This window comes from Paroedura picta, chromosome 3 (assembly GCF_049243985.1).
Source record: "Paroedura picta isolate Pp20150507F chromosome 3, Ppicta_v3.0, whole genome shotgun sequence".
Classification (NCBI taxonomy): domain Eukaryota; kingdom Metazoa; phylum Chordata; class Lepidosauria; order Squamata; family Gekkonidae; genus Paroedura; species Paroedura picta.
The window spans coordinates 171,828,239-171,851,889 of NC_135371.1; the positions used below are offsets into that span (position 1 = coordinate 171,828,239).

A 23,651-nucleotide genomic window follows, 5' to 3' on the forward strand; every position below is an offset into this window, starting at 1 on the left:
TCAAGCAGATTATATTTGCTTAGGGTCCCCCGAACTCAGGGATATAAAACAGGCTTCGGCCAGGGCCAGGGCCAGGGCCTTTTCAGCCTTGGCCCCTGCGGCATCTTTTTATTACCAGTTTTTGATTATGTTAACAAAAAAAGAGAAGATAAGGGAAAGTTTAAATTTCAAAATAAGAGGGGAGAGAAAAGACAATAGGAGGAACAGACAAATAATGCAAAACACAATTCATCAGTCTCTTATTCTATCAAACCTAACAAGAAACTTCAAGATACCTTATAGATACCTTACATACCTTATATGTAACTTGTTGTTGATGTTAATTGGGGTTTTTATGGGGATTTTATTGTGCTTTAACTGTTTATGTTGTAAACCGCCCTGAGACCTTTTTGGAAAAGGGCGATCTAAAAATTAAATAATAATAATAATAATAGCTTAAAAATCTAAATTTATTCAACATTTCTATGTAGCTTGATTTATATGATAGGCAATATCCCCTCATTTAATGCATAAATCCTTCAGTTTCCAAATCATTTGTGTCACAATGGCGCCAGAAGTCTCTTAAGAGGTTTCCATTGTATTTTGAAAGAAGACATTGATTGTTCTCTTATCAGTGCTGTGACTTTTGCCATTTCAGCCGGTTCTCTTAATTTTAAGATCCAGTCCTCAATTTTAGGTATCTTCTCATTTTTCCAATTCTGGGCCCATCACTCAACGCTTTTCCCATCCTTCCTGTGCAGTCTGATTTTACTCATTCAGACGGGATTTCTCGGTCCCTTCCCAGCAGGCCATAGTGGGGCACCAAACCAAACCAACTCTGGTCTCAAAGGCATTTTGGGCCCAGAGGCTGTTAGAATCATAGAATCATGGCGTTGGAAGGGGCCATACAGGCCATCTAGTCCAACCCCCTGCTCAATGCAGGATCAGCCCAAAGCATCCTAAAGCATCCAAGAAAAGTGTGTCTCCAACCTTGGCTTGAAGACTGCCAGTTGATCTTTTCCCTCCTCCATCCCCACAGCTTCCACTCCTGAAGACTCCAGGGAAAATAAGAAGGACAAAGAGGGCGATAAGGCAGCCGAGGAGAGCAAGCAGAAGGCCAAGGGAAGCAAGCCCCTCATGCCCACCTCCACCATCCTGCGCCTGCTGGCAGAGCTCGTGCGTTCCTACGTGGGCATTGCCACCTTAATCGCCAACTACAACTACACCGTGGGGCAGTCTGAGCTCATTAAGGAGGTGAGCGAGCCCAGCAAAGGGAATTAGGCACACAGTGTCAAGGCAGAGAATTTCGTGGCTCCTGTGCAGTCCCACGTGGGAGTGTGGAATCGCAGGCCTGCGACGGAGAAATAACTAGCCAGCTTAAGCTGAGCTCTCTGGGCTCATCCGACCTCTTGCCATTGTCTCCTCAGGACTGCAGCGTCTTGGCCTTCGTCCTGGACCACCTGCTCCCTCACACGCAGAACGCGGAAGACAAAGACACGCCTGCCCTGGCACGCCTCTTCCTGGCTAGTTTGGCTGCAGCAGGCAGCGGAACAGACGCTCAGGTGGCCTTGGTGAACGAGGTGAAAGCAGCCCTGGGCCGCGCTTTGGCCATGTCGGAGAGCACCGAGAAACATGCCAGGTGAGCTGGGGCAGAGGGGGAGCCAGGTACTTTCTGATTGGGGCGGGTAGAGGAAGGCTGTGGCCCTCTAGATCAGGGGCCCCCAGCTACGGCACCTTTCCTAGCACTCGCCAGTTGATTTCAGGATGTGGGCGGGGCAAGATGGGGCTTTTTACCCAGCAGGGCTCCTGATTGGCTGTGCCGACTGAAAGGTATCTTGTTTAACGGAGCACCCATCTGGAATGTTGAAGGCTTGACTATTATATATCAGCTCACACTGTGATATTTTGTGGTTCGCTCCACTTCCCTTGGCAGCCATTTTGTGGCTGCCCCCACCGCCCTGGGCCAGAATTTCCCAAGGTGCCTACAGGCTCAAAAAGTTTGGGGACCCTCATTCTCAGGGGCAGCCAAACTGTGGCTCTCCAGATGTCCATGGACTACAGTTCCCACAAGTCCCTGCCTGCATGTTCTGGCAGGGACATATGGGAATTGTAGTCCATGGACTTCTGGAGGGTCACAGTTTGGTCACCCCTGATGCTTGGTTCTGTTGGCCTCCATTACAAGCTACTGCAGGACTGTTGAGTATTTAGCATTAGTTTGCTTGTGCACACTTTGTCCAGGAAGCAATGTGGATGAGAGAGAGAACAGGCCTCCCTGTGGGGCTGCTCTAATTGGAGGGGGGGAATGGTGGAGGGGGGGACGTGTCACACCTGGCTGCATTCTAACGTTGCCTCCCCTGCCTCCAGGTTGCAAGCGGTCATGTGCATCATCAGCACCATCATGGAATCGTGCCCCTCCACCTCCAGCTTCTACAGCAGCGCCACCGCCAAGACGCAGCACAACGGCATGAACAACATCATCCGCCTCTTCCTCAAGAAGGGGCTGGTCAGCGACCTGGCCAGGGTGCCTCACAGCCTCGACCTCTCCAGGTGGCTGGGCTTTATTCCCTAAAGGGGGTCATGTCAGGGCTCCTCAGGAAGGGACAGGAAGCCCAGAGGGGTCTGTTGGGGGCTGGGTTGAAGAGCCAACGCCCGCATCACCTACAAAGCCAAACTGAATCTATTATTGCAGAGAGGAGGCTAGGATACGAAACCCTTGAAGCCAGTTTGGTGTAGTGGTTAGGAGTGCAGACTTCTAATCTGGCATGCCGGGTTCGATTCTGCGCTTCCCCACATGCAGCCAGCTGGGTGACCTTGGGCTCAACACAGCACTGATAAAACTGTTCTGACCGAGCAGGAATATCAGGGCTCTCTCAGCCTCACTTCCCTCCCAGGGTGTCTGTTGTGGGGAGAGGAATGGGAAGGCGACTGTAATCCGCTTTGAGCCTCCTTTGGGTAGAGAAAAGCATCATATAAGAACCAACTCTTCTTTTTCCTCTTCCTCCTCCTCTTCCTCCTCCTCCGTCCTCCTTCTTCTTCTTTCCCGATCCCCGCTAGAACCAACTCCGTTATGACTCAGCCTACTCTTAAAGCCATTTTTGATGGATCTGGAAGGTCACCGTTCATGTGTGTGTGTTTTTTCCCCTTCCTAAAGTCCCAACATGGCCAACACCGTGAACGCGGCCTTGAAGCCCCTGGAGACGCTGTCGCGGATAGTCAACCAGCCCAGCAGCCTCTTCGGCAGCAAGAGCGCCTCGAGCAAGAGCAAGGCCGAGCAGGACGCTCAGGGAGCAGTGCAAGACGCCAACAGCGGCCAGCAGGATGCAGGTACATGGTTCCAGGTAGCTCGAGACCCTTCGTTCTCTGCTGGGGCGCCTCTTCAGCACCCCAGCCGAGCTTGTCCACAACTTTGCTCTTCCGACGTTGCTCTCTGCTCCCAGTGTCCTCCAAATCCAGTTCTCCCCAAACGACTCGCGCGGAGGTCATCGCTAAGGAGGGTTTGGCCCTTGTAACTTGCAGGAGAAAGCGGAGAAGCAGAGGCCCCCGAGGAGGACCACGACGTGGCTCAGGCCGAGGTAACCGATGGTGACATCATGGACGGTGAAGCGGAGAGCGACGCTGTGGTGATAGCCGGGCAGCCTGAGGTGTTGAGCACGCAGGAGATGCAGGTACACAATTGCTGCTTGTGTGTGTGGAGGGCAAACACAGGTGTGGGCAGGATGCGGGTAGTGTGGGCACCGTGGGTCACATGCACAACTGCTGTTTTTGTCCCATGTGGCACCTTGGTGCCACTTCTAAAGGAGGATGTGGGTGAAAGTTGGACCTGAGCTCTCTTCCAAATGACTCAAAAAGCATAAGCATGCTTGTTTTGTTGGGTGCAAGCTCTAATAATGTTTGCTTGCACTGCGGACAGGGGTGGAGCCAGCAACGGAGACTCCCAAGACTCAAGGGAGAGGTCTTGTTCGCCGTGCGCTGCGGGGCGTCTGATCTCATGCATGTGCTCCTCTTTATGCCGTTAGGTGGAAAACGAGCTGGAGGACCTGATAGACGAGTTATTGGAGCGTGATGGCGGCTCGGGGAACAGCACCATAATCGGTGAGTGCCAGGCCCGCCGTCTCAGTTCTTCCTGTGTGAGTAAGCACTAGGGACAGTCTTTCTCCTCCTCTGTGCCCAGAGACAATCTGACCTCGGCCACTAGGTAGAAGTTACCTGCTGTTCAGCTGTTGCTTCCTTTGCAGGTTTGGGCAGCATGTTAGATGCTTGCGTGCGGGTAAAATGCCGTCAAGTCACAGCCCTTCCTTCCTTCCTTCCTTCCTTCCTTCCTTCCTTCCTTCCTTCCTTCCTTCCTTCCTTCCTTCCTTCCTTCCTTCCTTCCTTTCCTTCCTTCCTTCCTTCCTTCCTTCCTTCCTTCCTTCCTTCCTTCCTTCCTTCCTTCCTTCCTTCATTCCTTCATTCATTCATTCATTCATTCATTCATTCATTCATTCATTCTTATACTTGTATTCTGCCTTTCTTGACAAATGTCACCTCGAGGTGGCTTACAGCATAAAAGCATAAAACAAGATAGCCCGTAAAACCCATTAAAACATTTGGGAATACAATTAAAGATGGCAGCCTAACTCAACAATAACTCTCCAACCCAAGTCAGCTAATCTCAACACGGTCCTAATGATGCATAATTGGGCCAAGGTCTTCCGCGTTCAGTATGAGAACACATAGGATAGGGCAGGACCCCCTGATCATGGCAGTCCCATAAAGGTTCACAGCAAGAAATGTTCAGAGAGAGCTTGCCATTGCCTGTCTCTGCGCAGCTGACCTGGACTTCCGTGGTGGTCTCCTATCCAAATTCTAACCAGGGCTGACCCTGCTTAGCTTCTGAGATCTGATATGGTCAGGCCCTCCAGGTCAGGGCAGAGACATTCGGAGGTGGTTTGCCATGGCCTGCCTCAGCATCGTGACCGTGGTATTCCTCAGAAGGTCCCCCATCCAAATACTAACCAAAACCCAACCCTGATTTGATTTCAGGATCTGACCAGATCAGGCTAGCCTGGGCCATCCAGGATAGGGGAGATCTATACCGGTGCTGCCTTTAGTAGGGATCTTCTATAACTCATGAGCAAAGGAGCTGGGGGATGGGGGGGGGCAGGGATGGCTCCTCGCCATGGCCTCATCATTACTCAACTAATTTACGGCATTGTGGGTTCTTCTAGAAGTCTTCTGAAAATTATCTTTGTCCTTAAGCAGGATTTCTTCCAGGTCACAATGGGTGCCCATAGAAGGAACAGCTGGTGTAGCCCGGTGTGGGGGACTGCCTGTAACAGTGAAGGGCGTTCATCCATAACTTTGCTAAAACGTTTATAATGCCCTTCTGTCCTTCAGTGGGCCGGAGTGGAGAGGATGAATCTCAGGAGGACGTGTTGATGGATGAGGCACCTTCCAACCTGAGCCAAGCTTCCACCCTGCAGGCCAACAGGGAAGGTGAGGCGTTGGCTTAAGGTGTCATGTGACGTCTCTAAGACAGCGGTTCCCAGTACGGGGGCCCCACAGTGTGTTTCCCCGCATCTGTTTCTACCTGTCCTCCACTTTGTTGGAGGGGTACTTTAGCAGTCATCATTCCTTCTGGAGGAAGCAGCCGTTTGGAAAAAAGCGTGAAACCGCTTAACGGTTTGTCAGCTTTTCCGATATTTTGCACGTGCTGCCCCCCTAGATATCATTTGGGAGGGGGGGAGCCTGACTTGTCACAAAACTCCAAAAGTGCCCACCCTAGGAAAAGTGTATTCAGTGACCCTTAATAGTAGAAGCGCAATGTAGCAAAGACGATAACAGGCTTGGGCTCCCCCCAAAAAGAGGTCTAGAACAGGGGTAGTCAACCTGTGGTCCTCCAGATGTTCATGGACTACAATTCCCACGAGCCCCTGCCAGCATTTGCTGGCAGGGGCTCATGGGAATTGTAGTCCATGGACATCTGGAGGGCCACAGATTAACTACCCCTGGTCTAGAATGTTCGATGGGAGGTCTGGCTCAGAAGAGAACTCAAAGAGCCTTGGCTTAAACTCTCCTGACCCCACCCGCTGTCATCCGCCGCAGATTCCATGAACATCTTGGACCCTGAGGACGAAGAGGAGCACACCCAGGAAGAAGACAGCAGTGGCAGCAATGAGGACGAAGATGACAGTCAGGATGAGGAAGAGGAGGAGGAGGAGGAAGATGAAGATGACCAGGTGAAGGCAGTGGAGGAGATCAAGCACTGGCAGCTTTCTGGTGTTCGGGGGGTTTCCCCCACCTTAGCAGGGCTTCTTAGTAGGAAGGCCTGGTGCAGAGTAGCAGTGGAGGGTGGTTAGCATTGGGGGTGGCAGACTGACTAGGTGGCATTTGGTTTGCGTGGTTGTTTGTTTGCTTGATTTCTATACCGCCGTTCCATATGGCTCAGGGCGATTTACATACAACAACATGGGGGATGCATGGAACAAATTAATATATAACATAAACAAATGCCACAACAACAATAAACTAAATAACACAATTTCAGTTATCTTCTTAATATAACAGGACCAGGAACTTAGCTAAGGCCCTTAGAGAGGTCAGTCTGGTTCAGGCCATGGAGGGGATGTCTGAGGGGGACCTGTTGTCGGTCTCAGGCAAATGCCTGGTGGAGGAGCTCCCTTTTGCAGGCTCTGCGGCATTGTGGGAGTTCGGGCAGGGCCGTGATCTCTTCAGGGAGCTCGTTCCACCAGGTGGGGGCCAGGAAAGAAAAAGCCGTGGCCCTCGTTAAGGACTGATGTGCTTCTTTGGGGGCAGAGATCACTAGCCTGGCCATAGGCAGAGAGAAAGAGAACATACATAGCGGAGGAGAGTCAGCAGAGGTTACGAAAGGTGCAACCTTGCTCATCTTGGTTGTGGCCCTCACTGTCCGCAGGACGATGAAGAAGGTGAGGAAGGCGAAGAGGAGGAAGACGACGACGATGGCTCCGAGATGGAATTAGATGAAGATTACCCTGACATGAATGCCTCCCCACTGGTGCGTTTTGAGCGCTTTGACCGGGAAGATGACCTCATCATAGAGTTTGACAACATGTTCTCCAGTGCCAGTAAGAACTCTGAAATCTGGGAGTCCTAGGACACGGGTGGCGTCCTAGCAGCTGAGGCTGCGTGGGTTGGGATCCGGAGGCTGGGCTCTTTTCGCAAACGTACGTAGATTCAGGAGGCTGGATGTCTTAAGTTTTCTTAACTACAGATGAGCACTTGGTCTGCAGCATTTCTCTGGGTGAATCCCAGTTTTGCCTTTTGTGATCATGGATCGGTTCGTTTTTGCCTCATTCGAAGCAATGATCTCGACGTGTCACTCCACAAACCGCCGCCTTGATCGGCTAACTTCTCCCATTTCTCTTTGCAGCGGATATTCCCCCGTCACCTGGCAACATTCCCGCCACTCATCCGCTCATGGTTCGGCACGCGGACCACAGCTCCTTGACCTTGGGCAGCGGCTCTTCCACTACCCGATTGGCGCAGGGCATCGGCCGCAGCCAAAGGACGCTTCGGCAGCTGACGGCTAACACCGGCCACACTATCCACGTGCATTATCCTGGCACCCGACAGCCCAACCCGCCTCTCATCTTACAGAGGTGAGGCCAAGGAGAGCCTCCGCTTGGCATACAGAAGGTTCCAGGTTCAATCCCCGGCATCTCCAGTTAAAAGGACCAGGCAGGAGGGGATGGGAAAGACCTTGGCCTGAGACCCTGGCTCAGTGGCAGAGCCTCTGCTGGGCAGGCAGAAGGTCCCAGGTTCAATCCCCGGCATCTCCAGTTAATAGGACCAGGCAGGAGGGGATGGGAAAGGCCTTGGTCTGAGACCCTGGCTCAGTGGCAGAGCCTCTGCTTGGCCTGAAGAAGGTCCCAGGTTCAATCCACCAGCATCTCCAGTTAAAAGGACTAGGCAGGAGGGGATGGGAGAGACCTTGGCCTGAGACCCTGGCTCAGTGGCAGAGCCTCTGCTTGGCAGGCAGAAGGTCCCAGGTTCAATCCCCGGCATCTCCAGTTAGAAGGACCAGGCAGGAGGGGATGGGACAGACCTTGGCCTGAGACCCTGGCTCAGTGGCAGAGCCTCTGCTTGGCAGGCAGAAGATCTCAGGTTCAATCCCTGACATCTCCAGTTTAAAAAGATCAGGTGGTAGGTAATAAGAGAGACCTCCCCCTGAGACCCCAAAGAGCTGCTTCCAGTCTGAGTAGACTGTGATGGCCCAGAGGCTTCAAGGAGAGGTAGTGGAGAATCCCGTTTGCCTCAAGTTTGAGGATATCGGCATTCATTTCATTTTCAAGCTAGGGAGCCAGCCAAGTGTGAGGTCTCACGTGGTTTATGCACCTGCATTTATTTATTTTTTTTAATGTATTATTAGTTTTTTATCTCACTGCCTCCAGGCAAGCTGGCTCGCGGCAGCTGCTTACAACGTATAAAAAATATAAACCCCCTAAAATACAAACTAAAAACCAGATGAGAAGCACAAAATACAAAAACAGCAGCCTGCAAAGGTGGCGATCATTCAACCCTTCCATCAGCCTATATTCATGCTAGTCCCAGCTGTGTCAATCCAACATAAATCTGGGGGCAACGATAGGCCTCCCAGGGCGGTCTAGATCAGGGGTAGTCAAACTGCGGCCCTCAAGATGTCCATGGACTGCAATTCCCATGAGCCTCTGCCAGCGACTGCTGGCAAGGGGCTCATGGGAATTCTATTCCATAGACACCTGGAGGGCCGCAGTGTGATTATCCCTGGTTTAGATTGTACAAGCACAGGGGAGGACTCCTGCCTTAAACCGCCTCCTGTCTCTCCCCTACTTAGTCATCCTTGAACTCGCCTGTTAATGCGGGTTGTGATGTCACTTCCGGGGGGGGGGGGGTATGGCAGGGAGGTGTGGCCCGCTGTCATCACTTCCAGGACTCCTCAGAACCTGAAAGTTCATTTCAGGGGCTCCTCCATAGTCAACGGGCTTTCCTAGAAGCTGCCGTCTCTCTGGCTAAGAGGTCCTGATGTTGGTTTCCCAACCGTTGCGTTGTGTCCATCCAGGCTTCTCGGCCCTTCGGCAGCTGCGGACATCCTTCAGCTGAGCAGCAGCCTCCCGCTCCAGAGCCGAGGTCGGGCCCGCCTCCTGGTCGGCAACGACGATGTGCACATCATCGCTCGCTCGGACGACGAGCTGCTGGACGACTTCTTCCACGACCAGAGCACCGCCACCAGCCAGGCAGGCAAGTCCTCGCAGCACAGTTACAGGAAGCGTCGGCAGGGGCTGCGGTAGTCTTGGGGCAGACCGGTATCACCAGTAACGACCCACAATCAAAATGTGTCAGCCAAAACTTAGAAGGAAAGTTTAAAAGAAATCACAGGGCTAATTTTTGTTTTCTGCCAAATGGTGTTCCTGTTATAGAAACGTCCTTGTTCACCTTGGTTCTCTTTTCTAACTGGAGTGGGGGGGGGATTATTTCATCTGGAAAATGTGCATAGTACAGCACCAAAGAAGGAAGAATAGGAAGTGTGGGCCATTGGTTAGCCGTTGGTGAGTGCAGAAGGAGAACTCAAGTTCATGGAGGGTTTGGGGGGCTCTGCTTCCCTTGTCTTCCTCCGCATTATAGAAGGCGGAAGAGAAACCAGAGGATATCTTCCACTGCAATATAGATCTGTAGAATGTAAATGTTGTTTGTACATTTGGCCATTTGGCGATGGGAAGTTCAGTCAAGTAGCATGGCGACCCATAGGGTTTTCGAGGCCAAAGAGATTCAGTGGTGGGTGCCTGCCTCCGCCTTTGATCCCTGGTAATCTCTGGAGGGCCTCCCATACATCAGATAGCCAGGGCCGGGGCACAAACCAGGAAAATGCATTTCGAATCATGGCTGAACCACAAACCGACTCAGGGAAACCTTTAAACCCTGACTTTCTGCTCCATCCATAAATTCGTCACAAATTTCTGTTCCCAAACCACTAATTGGGGAGAGAAATTGTCACGAGTTTTCCTTCTTTCACCCCTACTGCTCAGCTTCCAGGATCTGAGGGCATAGCTTAGACAATCCAGGTATATTTGACCATATTAGCAGTTAAATATACTTTTAAGATACCAGGTCTCAAGCATTTGACTGGCAGTACCTTTGAGCTCTTTCCACATTATGGGGAGGGGAATAGCCTTACCTCCACTGGTCCCTGCTGCTCCTGCCTTGCCCACACACCCCTGGAGGAAGGGGTGCTGTTTTTAATTTCACTTCCTTTTCCCTCTTTTTTTTTCTTTTTCATTGTGTTTCTGCCACCTTGGAGTTTTCCCCAGGTGGTAGGAAAACGTTCCTTATCTGTACATGGCCCATTGTGTGGATTTTTTGGTCCTCACTCCGGGACTATTGTTCAGAATTAAATATGGGCTAAGAGTTGCCTTAAGCTATTCAAAAGGCCATTTTCATAGTATTTTATTTAATAGCATATCTAATCTTGGAATGTAATCTGTTTTCTTAAACTAGCACAGGCCTGCACAGAAGTCTGACGTATATCTTGTATAAGATCAGAATCTAAAGGCTTGCTGGGTGGTGAAGAAAAATATGTTTATTGTAGCTCCAACTAGTCTTTCTAAAGTATCTGGTTTGGAGCCCACCTTCTAAAATATGTTTTATCTGAGGTCACCACTCTCAGTTTTTGTCTAATGCCACATCAGGAGTATATTTCCACGTGTGTCAGAAAAAGAACGGGCCTTCCTCACCTCTCTGTTTCTGCCCAAAATGTTTTCTGAATTCTGCTCCTGGCAGCGAGTCCGAAGCCTACCAGGGGAGATGACGAAAATGATGCAAACTTTCCTCCCAAATGATGAGAACTTTCCCTAAAACATCCATCATTTGTTCTTCCCCTATGGATAAAGAGAATGCCCACACAACTGGAGAAGATTTTAAACATTCCCATTCCAGTGGTACCAGGGACTGGTGCACACCTCCTGATGGCTTCCTCCTCGGAGTGAAGGATCTGAGATTCCAGTGGACATAGAATTTCCACATTGCTATGCACGGTCTTAAATGCTGTGTTTAGGGAAGGCAGGCAGCTCCCACAGCTTAAAGAAGTCAGGCATTAAGGAATCCCTAGAGATGGATATGAAGAGCCTCTTGTGGCGCAGAGTGGTAAGGCAGCAGACATACAGTATGAAAGCAGTGCCCATGAGGCTGGGAGTTCGATCCCAGCAGCCGGCTCAAGGTCGACTCAGCCTTCCATCCTTCCGAGGTTGGTAAAATGAGTACCCAGCTTGCTGGGGGGTAAACAGTAATGACTGGGGAAGGCACTGGCAAACCACCCCGTATTGAGTCTGCCATGAAAATGCTGGAGGGCGTCACCCCAAGGGTCAGACATGACCCGGTGCTTGCACAGGGGATACCTTTACCTTTTAGAGATTGACATAACCAGGAGTAGTTAAAAGAGCTGTGGGACCTGTAGCGTCAGAGCCAGTCTAAGGATTCACGGGGCCCTAGCAGAGTACATTTGTGGCAGGAGCAGCCAGACTAGGGCCAGAGGGGCTCCCCACAGTGGAAACAGGTGTCCCTCCGAGTGTCCTTAAAGAGGGGGGAAAGGTGGAGGAGAGAGGCCACAATCCTGATTCATGGGGCAGAAAGCACTGCGTGGGCCCCCTGGGAGTTTAGGGCCCTTAGCACGTGCTACATGGATAAACCAGCCCTGGACAGAGCATCTCTGAGTGGTCTCGACCCTAGGCATTCGCAGCCCATGCCTGGCTGTGTGCATCAGTGGCAAGACTTCAGCTTGTTTTACGGCTTCTCTGTCTTTCCCCGCAGGGACCTTATCGAGCATCCCAACAGCCCTGACCCGCTGGACGGAAGAATGCAAAGTACTCGACGCAGAAAGCATGCACGATTGTGTTTCAGGTGAGCCTGGCGGTGGTTTGGACCTCCCTTCATCTGGCATGGGTCTTTCTGCGCCTGGCAATATTTCAGCTGTTGCATTTTTCTCTGCCCAGTGGTGAAAGTTCCCATCATCAATCACCTGGAGGCCCTGAGGGACGAGGAGCTCGAGGAGCGCAGGGAGAAGAGACGCAAGCAGCTGGCTGAGGAGGAGGCCAAGGGGGCGGACAAGGCCAAGGAGGCGGAGGACAAGGAGCAGAACGGCCAGGTCGGGAGCCCATCAGCGGTGTCTTGGGAGACTCCTAGGGGTGCCGTGGATTTGCGGCAGCTGGGGCTGTAAATACCAAACTGAGGATGCACAACTCATAATGAGAATACCCCCAGATGAGCCTCGAACTCCAATCTTCTAGAGCAGCCTTTCTCAACTTTTTTACCGTAGAGAAACCCGTATACCATTCTTCAGGCTTTGAGAAACCCCAGAAGTGGCACAATTGTGCAGAATATGGTTGGGAAGCAGAGCTGTGGACACGCCCACTTAGAGGACACGCCCAAGCTGTGGACACGCCCATTCCCACCCCTTCCAGGACTATCATTGGCCACTTGGGGACAGGGGGAAGGGTCACCATGACCAGATCTGGTTATATCACCCAATAAACGCAGGGTTTCATGAAAGCCAGGGGTGGAAAACTCTTACTGCCTTGGTACCCCGTTGCCTGTCTCAGTTAATTGGCCACGCTTAGGGTGGAGGTGGGGGTCCGCTAGAGCAGTGGTCCCCAACCCCCGGTCCGGGGACCGGGACAGGTCAGTGGATCAGTTGGTACTGGGCTGCAGCTCCTCCTCCTCCCCGGCTGCTGCCTTGGGGGCTGCCATAGCTGGGGCTCCCCCTCGGCCTGGCACTGCACAGGTGCTGGTGGCAGCACCCCCAGCGGGCGGTGAAAAGTCAGGGGAGGTAGCGGGAAAGCAAGAGGAGCAGGGGCTCAGGTGGCAGCTACGTCCCTCGGCAAAAGACTACACCCTCAGTAAAATTGTCCAGCGTTGACCGGTCCCCAGTGATAAAAAGGTTGGGAACCACTGCACTAGAGTACGCATATGCTGTCACGTCCTGGTTCCCTTGCCCCCAACGCACAGAAGTCTTCCTTCTGCAAGCAGAGGTGGGTTAGAGGGAGAGGCGTTGTTGCACCCCTGCTGTGGGGAGGGAGTGCTGCATGGGGGCGAAATCCCATCTGCTAGCTTCTGGCTTCCCCTGCAGGGAGACATTGCTTCCATCCTTTCCAAATGTCCCGACTCGGCTTTACAAAATTGCATGGCCTGAGCAACTGGCAACAGGAGACCAGTTGTGGAGCCGCAGGCCGCAACAGCAGGTTGCATCGTTCAGCAGGGCCTGGGTTAGCTCCTCCTCCTCCTCTCCCTCTCCTCGAGGGGAAGTGTTCACTTGGCCAACCTAGCTCAGGTCTTCATCTCAGCTTGGGCTTGAGTTGGGCTCATCGTGGATCACTCTGATTTTGTTCCTCGCCTCCACAGGGGCCGGTCCCCCAGGCGAACGGTTCTGCCGAGCAAAACCTCCCAGGTAAGTCGGCATTTGCAGGTAGCTGCTTGGTCTCTTTCCCTCCGCCCCACCTTAGCAGACGCCGACATTGCTCTCGGACCTCCCGGGATGAGGTAGTAGATTGTATAGTTTTAGGGTCATACCCGGTCTTGGAGATAACTATACAGTCTACTGTCTTTCCTGCGGGGATGCCCAGTTCTTCGTGCCAGCGCTGACGACCTGGAAGAAGAGGGGAAAATCCACCGGGGGACAACATCTACGAGAGGGGAAGGGCACAGAGTCGGGGACGGAACTCAGAAACCAATGCGCCAGCATCAGGATATGAGAGGGATGCATGTTTCCACCCAGGGATGCTGAAGAGGCTGGGGGCAAGAGGTGCTGAGGGCATCGTAGGCTCAGGCAAGCAGGGTTCTTTGATCCTCTGATTGGGGAGAGGGGGTCGGCAGCCTGGATCTCCTCTGTCAGTCAAGGAAGGAATCTTGAACGGGTCGCTCCTTGATTCACTTCAGTGGTTGGGCCATGGAAGTTTCAGCAGAGTTGGTCTGTGGAGGGGGGTGGGAGAAGCCCCACCGTTCTGCAGCATCGGAGTTCCTTACTGCCCCAGCATGGAGAAACCCTAGAAGTCTCCCACCCTCCGACTCCCAAGATCAGGCAGTTAAGGTGGGAAGGGAGCTGTGCTTGAACAGCTCAACTCAGCCTTAGAACAAGGTGGAGACCTCTGGAGAAGTCACCGGGGAGGTGGGGGGGGGAGGTATTTCCATTGCCTCTGCTGAGGTGAGGTAGTAAGTTGTATTGTTGTGGGGTAGGGATTTGTGCCCCAAATCAGAGATAACTATACAACTTACTACTTTCCCTGGCTGGGGTGAAGTGCCCAGGATGGGGTCTTCTTCATGCACGTAGCACTGAGCTAATATGGCAGGGGTAGTCAAACTGCGGCCCTCCAGATGTCCATGGACCACAATTCCCAGGAGCCCCCTGCCAGCATTCGCTGGCAGGGGCTCCTGGGAATTGTAGTCCATGGACATCTGGAGGGCCGCAGTTTGACTACCCCTGTAACATGGGATGAGGGGTTAGGGGGAGATAGAGCTCTGTTCTGCCAGCGGGGCAAAGCCAAGTCCCTACCAAAAACCCCTCGCGCTGCTTCGGCAGCCAAAGGGTTTCAGCACCCGACCTTCCTCTCTTGGCTCCCAGATGGTGCCACCCACCCGGATGGCTATCCCGCGGCCCCAACCGCCTCCGAAGACCCCTCAGCCGGCCCCAAGCAGACTCTGGTCACTCTGGAGAGCCCGCAGCAACCGCAGCAGCCGCAATCGGCGGCCACAGGGGCAGGAGAGCTCCCCTCTGAGCTGACGGGGCAGCCGAGCAGCCAGGCTTCCGGGCAGCTGCTGATGCCTGTGGAGCAGGAGGACTCGGGCCCCGGCAGGCCAAGTGGAGACGCTGAGGCCACGCAGATGGAGCTCTCTCCCGCCCCCACCATCAGTAAGTGGCCGCAGGCACCCCCCCCCACGTCTCGCTGGACATCGTCTTTTTCTGATTTGGACTCGCTCGCCTATTGCTAGCCCTGCGTGGAAGTCAGAAATAGCGTCCGGCCTTCGCACCAAATAAAGTGCGTGGGAGGAGCTAAATACCGGCCACCCCCAGCACCTGCTGTGTCTGGGCTGTCGGCATCTAGCCTGGGTTTTCGAAGGGCAGTTTCCTTGCAGAGATTAAGTGCAGGATGGGGCCACAGTTGCCAGTTCCACTCCGCATCCTCTCTTGACAGAATTCATGGGTAGTTTCTCCAGCCTGCCCAACTCCTCAGTGTGTGGCTTTTACTGCATTAATGCCAAGCGGCTGGTAACATTTTCCGCTCTCACCCGGTGAGCTTCCGTAGCACAAGTGTGAGGATTCAAATGCGGGTTTCCCAGATTCTAGGCAGAGGCTCCGGCCCCTGTACCACACTGGCTCTGTGTGTGACGATCCAACCAAGAAATGAAGCCATCCTAAGTTAGCTTTGGAACGCAGGCCCCACTCGGCCTTACGATCTCAAGCTTGGCCAAAAGCAGGTATTGAATCAAGGCTTTCCGATTCTCAAGCCATGTTTCCTGGAAAAGGGCCCCTTTAAAGAGGAGCCAGAAAGGTGGTGTATGGACACAATGCATCAAAGAACTAGGTTGGTGTATGGACACAATGCATCAAAGGACTTTCTGCCCGTAGGCTCCTCCCTCCAGTGTCACTTCCTGTCCCCGCAGCTTCCCTGTCCCCCGAGCGGGCCGAAGATTCCGATGCCTTAACCGCCGTGAGCAGCCAGCTGGAGGGCTCGCCCATGGACACCAGCAGCCTAGCCTCGTGCAACCTCGAAGAAGGCGGCGGCGGCGGCGAAGGGGGCGGGGCCGGCGGCACGGAGCAAGCGGGGAGCTCGGGGCCCGTCACGGCAGCAGCCGACGCCGCCCACCAAGGTCCCGGCGCCCAGGCCGTCCGGGAGGGCCAGCCTGACCCCAGCCAGCAGGTGGAGGATGGGTAAGGACCCAAGAGTAGGCTCGGCCAGCCGCGGATGCGTCCGCTGGAACCGCACAAATTAACGCCTGCCTTTTCTTGCTCCCCAGCTCCCCGCCCGCCTCCTCCTCGGAGAGCTCTTCGACCAGGGACTCGGCCGTGGCCATCTCGGGAGCTGATTCGCGAGGCATCCTGGAAGAGCCGCTGCCGTCCACCAGCAGCGAGGAGGAGGACCCGTTGGCAGGTGAGCTTTAGCCCTAAAGGTTAAGCATAATAAGAATCTTCCGTAGCTCAGGTCCTCTCCTCCCGAGGCAGTGGCCGCTCCTGACGTTTTGGGCTTCCCGCAGGGATCAACCTCCCCGAGGGCGTCGACCCGTCCTTTCTGGCTGCCTTGCCCGACGACATCCGGCGCGAGGTGCTGCAGAACCAGCTGGGGATCCGGCCGCCCGCTCGGACGGTTCCGACCACCACGGCGACTACCCCGACCCCGCCGGTGGTGGGCAACCCAGGCGTGACAGAAGTCAGTCCGGAGTTCCTGGCCGCGCTGCCTCCAGCGATCCAAGAGGAGGTAAGTTGCACCACCAAGGCATGCACGTGCGTCACAATAGGATACCCTGCTCCCCAAAGCATCCCCAGTTTGGGAACCTGTCTGACATTTGCACTCAAGACTCTCGAGGAAGGAGAATCTGGAACCGTCCTGCCTGGGTGGGGGGATATGTATGGCTTTGCCTTGATGCGTTTCCAGCGCGTTGGTGCTCTTTCCGTGCCAGAGCAAGAGTGTGCTCAGTTTCCCCCTCTGCAGATCAGATCTTGTGTTTTGAAATGTCGGATTCCATAATGTAATTCTTCGGGTTGAGATTGCTGCGAGGGCTGCCTACAGAGCCAGGATTCTCCTGTTACAAACCTGGCTCCAGCAGTTCCCCAGGGCTTCTGGTTACTCTTACTCTTGGGCTCTGAGATGAAGAGGTTTCTCTCTTATCAAGAGTCTCAAAGTGGCTTACGATTCCCTCCCCTTTCCTCTCCCCACAACAGGCACCCTGTGGGGTAGGTGAGGCTGAGAGAGCCCTGATATTCCTGCTCGGTCAGAACAGCTCTATCAGGCTGTGAGCGGCCCAAGGTCACTGAGCTGGCTGCATGTGCAGGAGGAGCGGGGAATCGAACCCAGCTCGCCAGATTAGAAGTCAGCGCTCCTAACCACCACACCAAACTGGCTCCTAACCACTACACCAAGCTGTGCTCATATAGCATGAGATCAGGTGCCCCGCAGCGCATGGCAAACAAGACCTCGAGTCCCGGTAGCCTCCAGTGCTGGCTCCACCACTACACCAAACTGGCTTTCGAGACTCTTGCTCATTGCTGGGAATGTGCTTTCTGGATTTAGCACAAGTGATTGAAATGTGGAACTCACTGCCAGAAGATGTTGTGATGGCCACGTGGCTGTAAAAGGGGATTAGGTAGATTCCTGTAGGCCAGGTCGGTCAGTGGCTACTAACCATAGCGATGAAAGGGAACCTCCCTATTTAGTAGTAGAATCCCAGAGCCAAGAGGCAACATTAAGCAAGGCCTCTCTGCCCTATCGTTGGCCCTCCTGAGAAACTGGTTGGCCACTGTGTGAGGCAGACCACTGATCTGACCCAGCAGGGCTCTTCTGATGTTCCCATGAACTCCTCAGCCTCTCTGCGCTGTTGTCAGCCCTCCAGAGGAACTGGTTGGCCACTCTGCAAGGCAGGATGCTAAACTAAGTGGACCACTAGCTTGATCCAGCGGAGTCCTTCTTATGTAACCCTCAGGATGCTAGACTAGATGGGCCCATCAGGACTCATCTTCCGTTCTTCTGAAGGCCTCGGCCTCTCTGCGCTGTTGTCGGTCCTCCAGAGGAACTGGTTGGCCCCTGTGTGAGGCAGGATGCTAGGCTAGGTGGACTATTGGTCTGATCTAATAGGGCTCTTCTGATGTTCTCCACTGTTCCCCCCAATCGTGCCATATGCTGACTACTTCCCTTTTCAGGTTCTGGCCCAGCAGCGAGCAGAGCAACAGCGGCGGGAGCTGGCCCAGAGCACCAGCTCAGACACGCCCATGGACCCCGTGACCTTCATCCAGACGCTGCCGTCAGACCTGCGCCGCAGCGTGTTGGAGGACATGGAGGACAGCGTCCTGGCGGTCATGCCTCCGGACATTGCGGCCGAGGCGCAGGCTCTGCGGCGCGAGCAGGAGGCGCGCCAGCGCCAGCTCATGCACGAGCGCCTCTTTGGCCACTCCAGTACCTCAGCCTTGTCCGCCATCTTGCGTAGCCCAGGTAAAAGGCACCTTGAGCCCTCTGCAGTCATTCTGCTCCCCTCTTAAGCTGCATCTCCACTCCTGACACGTCTCCCTGTCTCCCCACAGCCTTCACGAGCCGGTTGAGTGGAAACCGAGGGGTCCAGTATACCCGCCTGGCCGTCCAGAGGGGGGGTACCTTCCAGATGGGTGGCAGCAGCAGCCACAGCAGGTACTGGATTCTGGGGGGCATGAAGAAGAAGAAGAAGAAGAGTTGGTTCTTATATGCCGCTTTTCCCTACCCGAAGGAGGCTCAAAGTGGCTTACAGTCCCCTTCCCTTTCCTCTCCCCACAACAGACACCCTGGGAGGTGGGTGAGGCTGAGAGAGCCCTGATATCACTGCCCAGTCAGAACAGTTTTTTATCAGTGCCATGGCAAGCCCAAGGTCACCCAGCTGGCTGCATGTGGGGGAGCGCAGAATCGAACCTGGCATGCCAGATTAGAAGTCCACACTCCTAACCACTACACCAAACTGGCTCTCCTAGAGGGATGGAACTCGATGCAGGTTGGGAATCTTTCAGTGGGCATCTGTTGAGCTTAATTGAAAGACTTTGGGAGGAGAGTCTTTAATTGAAAGACTTTTGGGCTGATCCTGCGTTGAGCAGGGGGTTGGACTAGGTGGCCTGTCTGGCCCCTTCCAACTCTATGATTCTATGAGAGCCATAATGGCCATTGTGGAAAGGGCCGTCAAGTCGCAGCCAATTTTTTGTGGCATACGGCTGCAATAATAAATGTCTTTGCTTACCATTTATGGCATCCCCACGGGATTTTCGAGGCTTAAGATGTTCAGAGGTGGTTTGCCTCGCCTGCCTGCCTCCCAAGTGCTAACCAAGCCCAACCTTAGCTGTCGAGATTTGACATGATGGGGAGTTTAGGGCGGACCATAATGACCAGGCCCAAATTAGCTGCTTCTGGAACATGGAGGAGGGATAACTTCAGGCTCTGAAATGGTTGCTGCCTCCAGCGTTTCCTCCTGGCAGTCCCCCGTCTTTCGTAGACGCTGGAAGACTTAAGCCGTCGAAAGGACTTCTCCTTCGCCTTTCTCTTTTGAAAAGTGGCTAACGGATTCCTTCCCTTAACTCTGGGGTAGTCAAACTGCGGCCCTCCAGATGTCCATGGACTACAATTCCCAGGAGCCCCCTGCCAGCGAACGCTGGCAGGGGGCTCCTGGGAATTGTAGTCCATGGACATCCGGAGGGCCGCAGTTTTGACTACCCCTGCCTTAACTTCTCGACTGGTCCCCTGTTGGGTCCCAGCCTCAGTTCCAACCCAGCAGGCAGAGCCAGCCGGCTTCTGAGGCTCCCCGGGACTGGCGTTGTGCTAGATCCAGTTCCGACCTGCATTGTCCACATAGTGACACAGTCAAATTTTGACTACTCCCAGTCAGATGAGCGGCTATTTTACGGAAACGGGGCACCGGCCGCCCCATTTCCTGGAGCCCGCCAAGAGATTTTAGGAAGTGAGTAGGGCCTGGTGGGGCTGTTGGCCGTGGGGGATTGGATGAGCTGTGCAGATTTTTTGAAAACATTGCAACCTCCTCCTCAGCAGAATGGCCTTCGTGGTATGTGTGCATGTCTTTCTCCGCTTCTTTATCGTTGATCTTATCTATTCGTCTATCTTATCTACTTATCCGCTTGCTTATTTTCTATACCGCCCTATCCCTGAGGCCGGCTCAGGGCAGCGTATCGCATAACAGTTTCGTGCAGAAGTTACAACAAATAACATTTAAGCTTAAAAATCATAAGTGAAGATAAGCGGTGGGAGCCATTTGTTAGCTGGCTTCCCCCCCCTACCATGTTGCAGAATTCCAGAAGTGCCCCCAACCTGGACAAAGTTAGGGACCATGATTTGGGAGGAAGCCAATACCAGTTAAAGAATTCCACTGTGGGTTTTGCTGTTTGTTGCTGTTGTTGTTATAACCATCCCAGCCTGGCCCTGACTCTCCCTTGTCGCTCCGCAGGCCCTCGGGCAGCAACGTGGACAGCCTGCTGCGCCTGCGCGGGCGCCTCCTGCTGGACCACGAGGCCTTGTCCTGCCTGCTGGTGCTCCTTTTCGTGGACGAGCCGAAGCTGAACACGAGCCGGCTCCACCGGGTGCTACGCAACCTCTGCTACCACGCCCAGACCCGCAGCTGGGTGATCCGCAGCCTGCTGTCCATCCTGCAGCGCAGCAGCGAGAGCGAGCTGTGCATAGAGACTCCCAAAGGAGCCGCCGCCCCGGACGACAAAGGCAAGCGAGCCGCCAAGGCCTGCGCCGCCGACAACCGGCCGCTCGACCTCCTGCACAAGATGGAGTCCAAGAGCTCGGGGCAGCTCTCCTGGCTCTCCGTCTCGATGGACGCTGCCCTGGGCTGCCGAACCAACATCTTCCAGATCCAGCGAGCGGGAGGGCGGAAGCACACGGAGAAGCACGCCGCCGCCGGCTCCACGGTCCACATACACCCCCAGGCCGCTCCTGTGGTCTGCCGGCATGTCCTAGATACACTCATCCAGCTTGCCAAGGTGAAGACAAGGGCAGGCCGAGGCGGGGCTAGCGGGGAAGGCTAGCGGGGTGTCTGTCTTTCGCACGAGGACCCAAAGAGTTAGGCCTGCTTTTGTGTGCAATGAAGGCTCTCAAGTGGCTTCCAAACTATGGCGACCCTATGAATTTCCATCCTCCAGAATTGCCCTGTTGTGAAGCACCTCGCTTCGGTCTTGCAAGCCGTGGGTTTCCTTGATTGAGTTAATCCGGCTCTCGGCTGGCCTTTTCCTTTTCCTGCAGCTTTCAGCCTGGTCTAGCATTATTGTTTTCCAGGGAAGGGCTGAGGCCCAGCAGCAGAGCCTCTGCTTGGCACGCAGAAGGTCCCAGGTGCCAACCCCCCCGGCATCCCCATTTGATAAGGTCAGGTGGGAGGGGATGGGAAAGACCTTGGCCTGAGACCCTGGCTCAGTGGCAGAGCCTCTGCTTGGCAGGCAGAAGGTCCCAGGTTCAATCCCCGGCATCTCCAGTTAGAAGGACCAGGCAGGAGGGGATGGGAAAGACCTGGGCCTGAGACCCTGGCTCAGTGGCAGAGCCTCTGCTTGGCAGGCAGAAGGTCCCAGGTTCAATCCCCAGCATCTCCAGTTAGAAGGACCAGGAAGGAGGGGATGGGAAAGACCTTGACCTGAGACCCTGGCTCAGTGGCAGAGCCTCTGCTTGGCAGGCAGAAGGTCCCAGGTTCAATCCCCGGCATCTCCAGTTAGAAGGACCAGGCAGGAGGGGATGGGAAAGACCTTGGCCTGAGACCCTGGCTCAGTGGCAGAGCCTCTGCTTGGCAGGCAGAAGGTCCCAGGTTCAATCCCCGGCATCTCCAGTTAAAAGGACCAGGCAGGAGGGGATGGGAAAGACCTGGGCCTGAGACCCTGGCTCAGTGGCAGAGCCTCTGCTTGGCAGGCAGAAGGTCCCAGGTTCAATCCCCGGCATCTCCAGTTAGAAGGACCAGGCAGGAGGGGATGGGAAAGACCTGGGCCTGAGACCCTGGCTCAGTGGCAGAGCCTCTGCTTGGCAGGCAGAAGGTTCCAGGTGCCAACCCCCCGGCATCCCCATTTGATAAGGTCAGGTAGGAAGGGATGGGAAAGACCTCGGCTTGAGATCCTGGAGAGGCACTGCCCATCCAGGGTTTTCTGAAACCCTGGTTGAGAAAGCCTCCTTTAAGCGGGGAGGGTGTTGGAATAGATTCCCGGTTGCATGGCTACAACAGATCAGAACGCTAGCAAACTGTAAGAACCAGAGGGTACAGAGAACAGGAGGGTACAGAGGAGAGCGACGAAGATGATCTGGGGCCAAGGGACCCCAAGCCCTGTGAAGATAGGTTGAGGGACTTGGGAATGTTCAGCCTGGAGAAAAGGAGGTTGAGAGGGGACATGATAGCCCTCTTTAAGTATTTGAAAGGTTGTCACTTGGAGGAGGGCAGGAGGCTGTTTGCTTTGGCTTCAGAGGAGAGGACACGCAGTAATGGGTTTAAACTTCAAGTACAACGATATAGGCTGGATATCAGGAAAAAAATTTCACAGAGTAGTTCAGCAGTGGAATAGGCTGCCTAAGGAGGTGGTGAGCTCCCCCTCACTGGCAGTCTTCAAGCAAAGGTTGGATGCACACTTTTCTTGGATGCTTTAGGATGGTTAGGGCTGATCCTGTGTTGAGCAGGGGGTTGGACTAGATGGCCTCTATGATTCTAACCATCATGTAGAACAGCCTTTCTCAACTTTTTCACCATTGAGAAACCCCTGAAACAATCTTGAGATTGTGCAGATTGTGCAGAATGCGGTTGGGAAGCAGAGCTGTGGACACGCCTATCCGGGGCCCCGCCCCTTCCCTCCCACTCCAGGCCCCTCATTGGCCATTTTGAGAGGGAGGGTGGATTGACATGACTATACACGGTCATATCCCTGATAAATGTTTAACGGATGTTTTGAAATATTCAAAATTGTATATTTATTTATTATATTTATATATAGCGCCCTCCCCGAAGGCTCAGGGCAGATTACATCAAACGGGAACAATACAAAATAGCTCAGCTTATAATAGTACAATAATAACAGTAGCAACATTATGGAACAATAGAATACTGGGGAGAACGATAAGTCAGCGCATGCGGATGGCCCAGTGGGGTGGGTGAGCCTGCAGTGGTGGTTGAAGGAGGGAGGCTGGTTGGGGGGTCTCCCACCCATTCAGGAAACCGTGCCAAGCCCGTCAAGAAACCCCCGGGTTTCACAAATCCGTGGTTGAGAAAGCCTGCTGTAGAGGGTGTGGGAGAGTTGGGCCTGCCCTTCCCTCCCTTCCGTTGGCAGCAGCATTGGCTATAGATACACCCCCTTTTGTAGAGGTTTGTGTTTTATTTTCAAGAAGCGATTAATCCCGCTCTCTGGCGGATGCTTTCAATACAGGATATCCTGTCATGGAGCAAAAGGCTTGCCTCGTTGGAACCTTTCCTGTACTCAAAACAGAGGCTGCCGTGTCAACACTGCCCTTTGTACCTCCTGGAGGAGCGCAAAGCAGTCACGGCAAACTTCTCTCTCTCCTTTGCCTGTGTGGCCGGCTTGACCCAGGGTTCCCCTGGCAGGCTTCAAGCTCTGCTTCTTTCCCAGTCAGAACTTATTTGGGCTCCAGTGGCACCTCTTAGAGCAGGGGTAGTCGAATTGCGGCCCTCCAGATGTCCATGGACTACCATTCCCATGAGCCCCTGCCAGCGAATGCTGGCAGGGGCACATGGGAATGGTAGTCCATGGACATCTGGAGGGCCGAGTTTGACTACCCCTGTCATAGAGCAGCAGATTTTTATGAGTTGTACATTTTGACGAGCACAGCGCACACTGTCAAACAAGGAAACCAAAATTTCCAGACTGTGTAGATATGGAGAAAGCCGGTCATGGGTTAGCACACAGCATAACGAAGCCGTTTTAGCAGAGGCACAGGCCTTATAGGAAAAACAAGCGAGGTGTATACGGTCAT

The 23,651-nt window shown here is 53.9% G+C and overlaps 1 protein-coding gene across 15 annotated transcripts in view; it reads left to right on the forward strand.

Moving 5' to 3' along the window:
* HUWE1 (HECT, UBA and WWE domain containing E3 ubiquitin protein ligase 1) overlaps nt 1–23,651 on the forward strand; it is a 118,806-nt gene that overhangs the window by 79,055 nt on the left and 16,100 nt on the right. For 14 of the 15 annotated variants that reach the window (XM_077329573.1, XM_077329574.1, XM_077329575.1 and 11 more), the window contains 21 exons: nt 1,019–1,233; nt 1,407–1,618; nt 2,344–2,526; nt 3,131–3,303; nt 3,496–3,644; nt 3,996–4,071; nt 5,356–5,454; nt 6,064–6,197; nt 6,893–7,064; nt 7,370–7,598; nt 9,038–9,216; nt 11,779–11,868; nt 11,961–12,112; nt 13,366–13,411; nt 14,582–14,869; nt 15,622–15,889; nt 15,976–16,109; nt 16,213–16,433; nt 17,873–18,161; nt 18,251–18,353; nt 20,143–20,683. In XM_077329573.1, coding sequence (XP_077185688.1) covers nt 1,019–1,233; nt 1,407–1,618; nt 2,344–2,526; nt 3,131–3,303; nt 3,496–3,644; nt 3,996–4,071; nt 5,356–5,454; nt 6,064–6,197; nt 6,893–7,064; nt 7,370–7,598; nt 9,038–9,216; nt 11,779–11,868; nt 11,961–12,112; nt 13,366–13,411; nt 14,582–14,869; nt 15,622–15,889; nt 15,976–16,109; nt 16,213–16,433; nt 17,873–18,161; nt 18,251–18,353; nt 20,143–20,683 — 3,953 coding nt within the window. The remainder of the gene's footprint in view (nt 1–1,018; nt 1,234–1,406; nt 1,619–2,343; nt 2,527–3,130; nt 3,304–3,495; nt 3,645–3,995; nt 4,072–5,355; nt 5,455–6,063; nt 6,198–6,892; nt 7,065–7,369; nt 7,599–9,037; nt 9,217–11,778; nt 11,869–11,960; nt 12,113–13,365; nt 13,412–14,581; nt 14,870–15,621; nt 15,890–15,975; nt 16,110–16,212; nt 16,434–17,872; nt 18,162–18,250; nt 18,354–20,142; nt 20,684–23,651) is intronic. The other variant, XM_077329582.1, reaches the window with a different exon arrangement.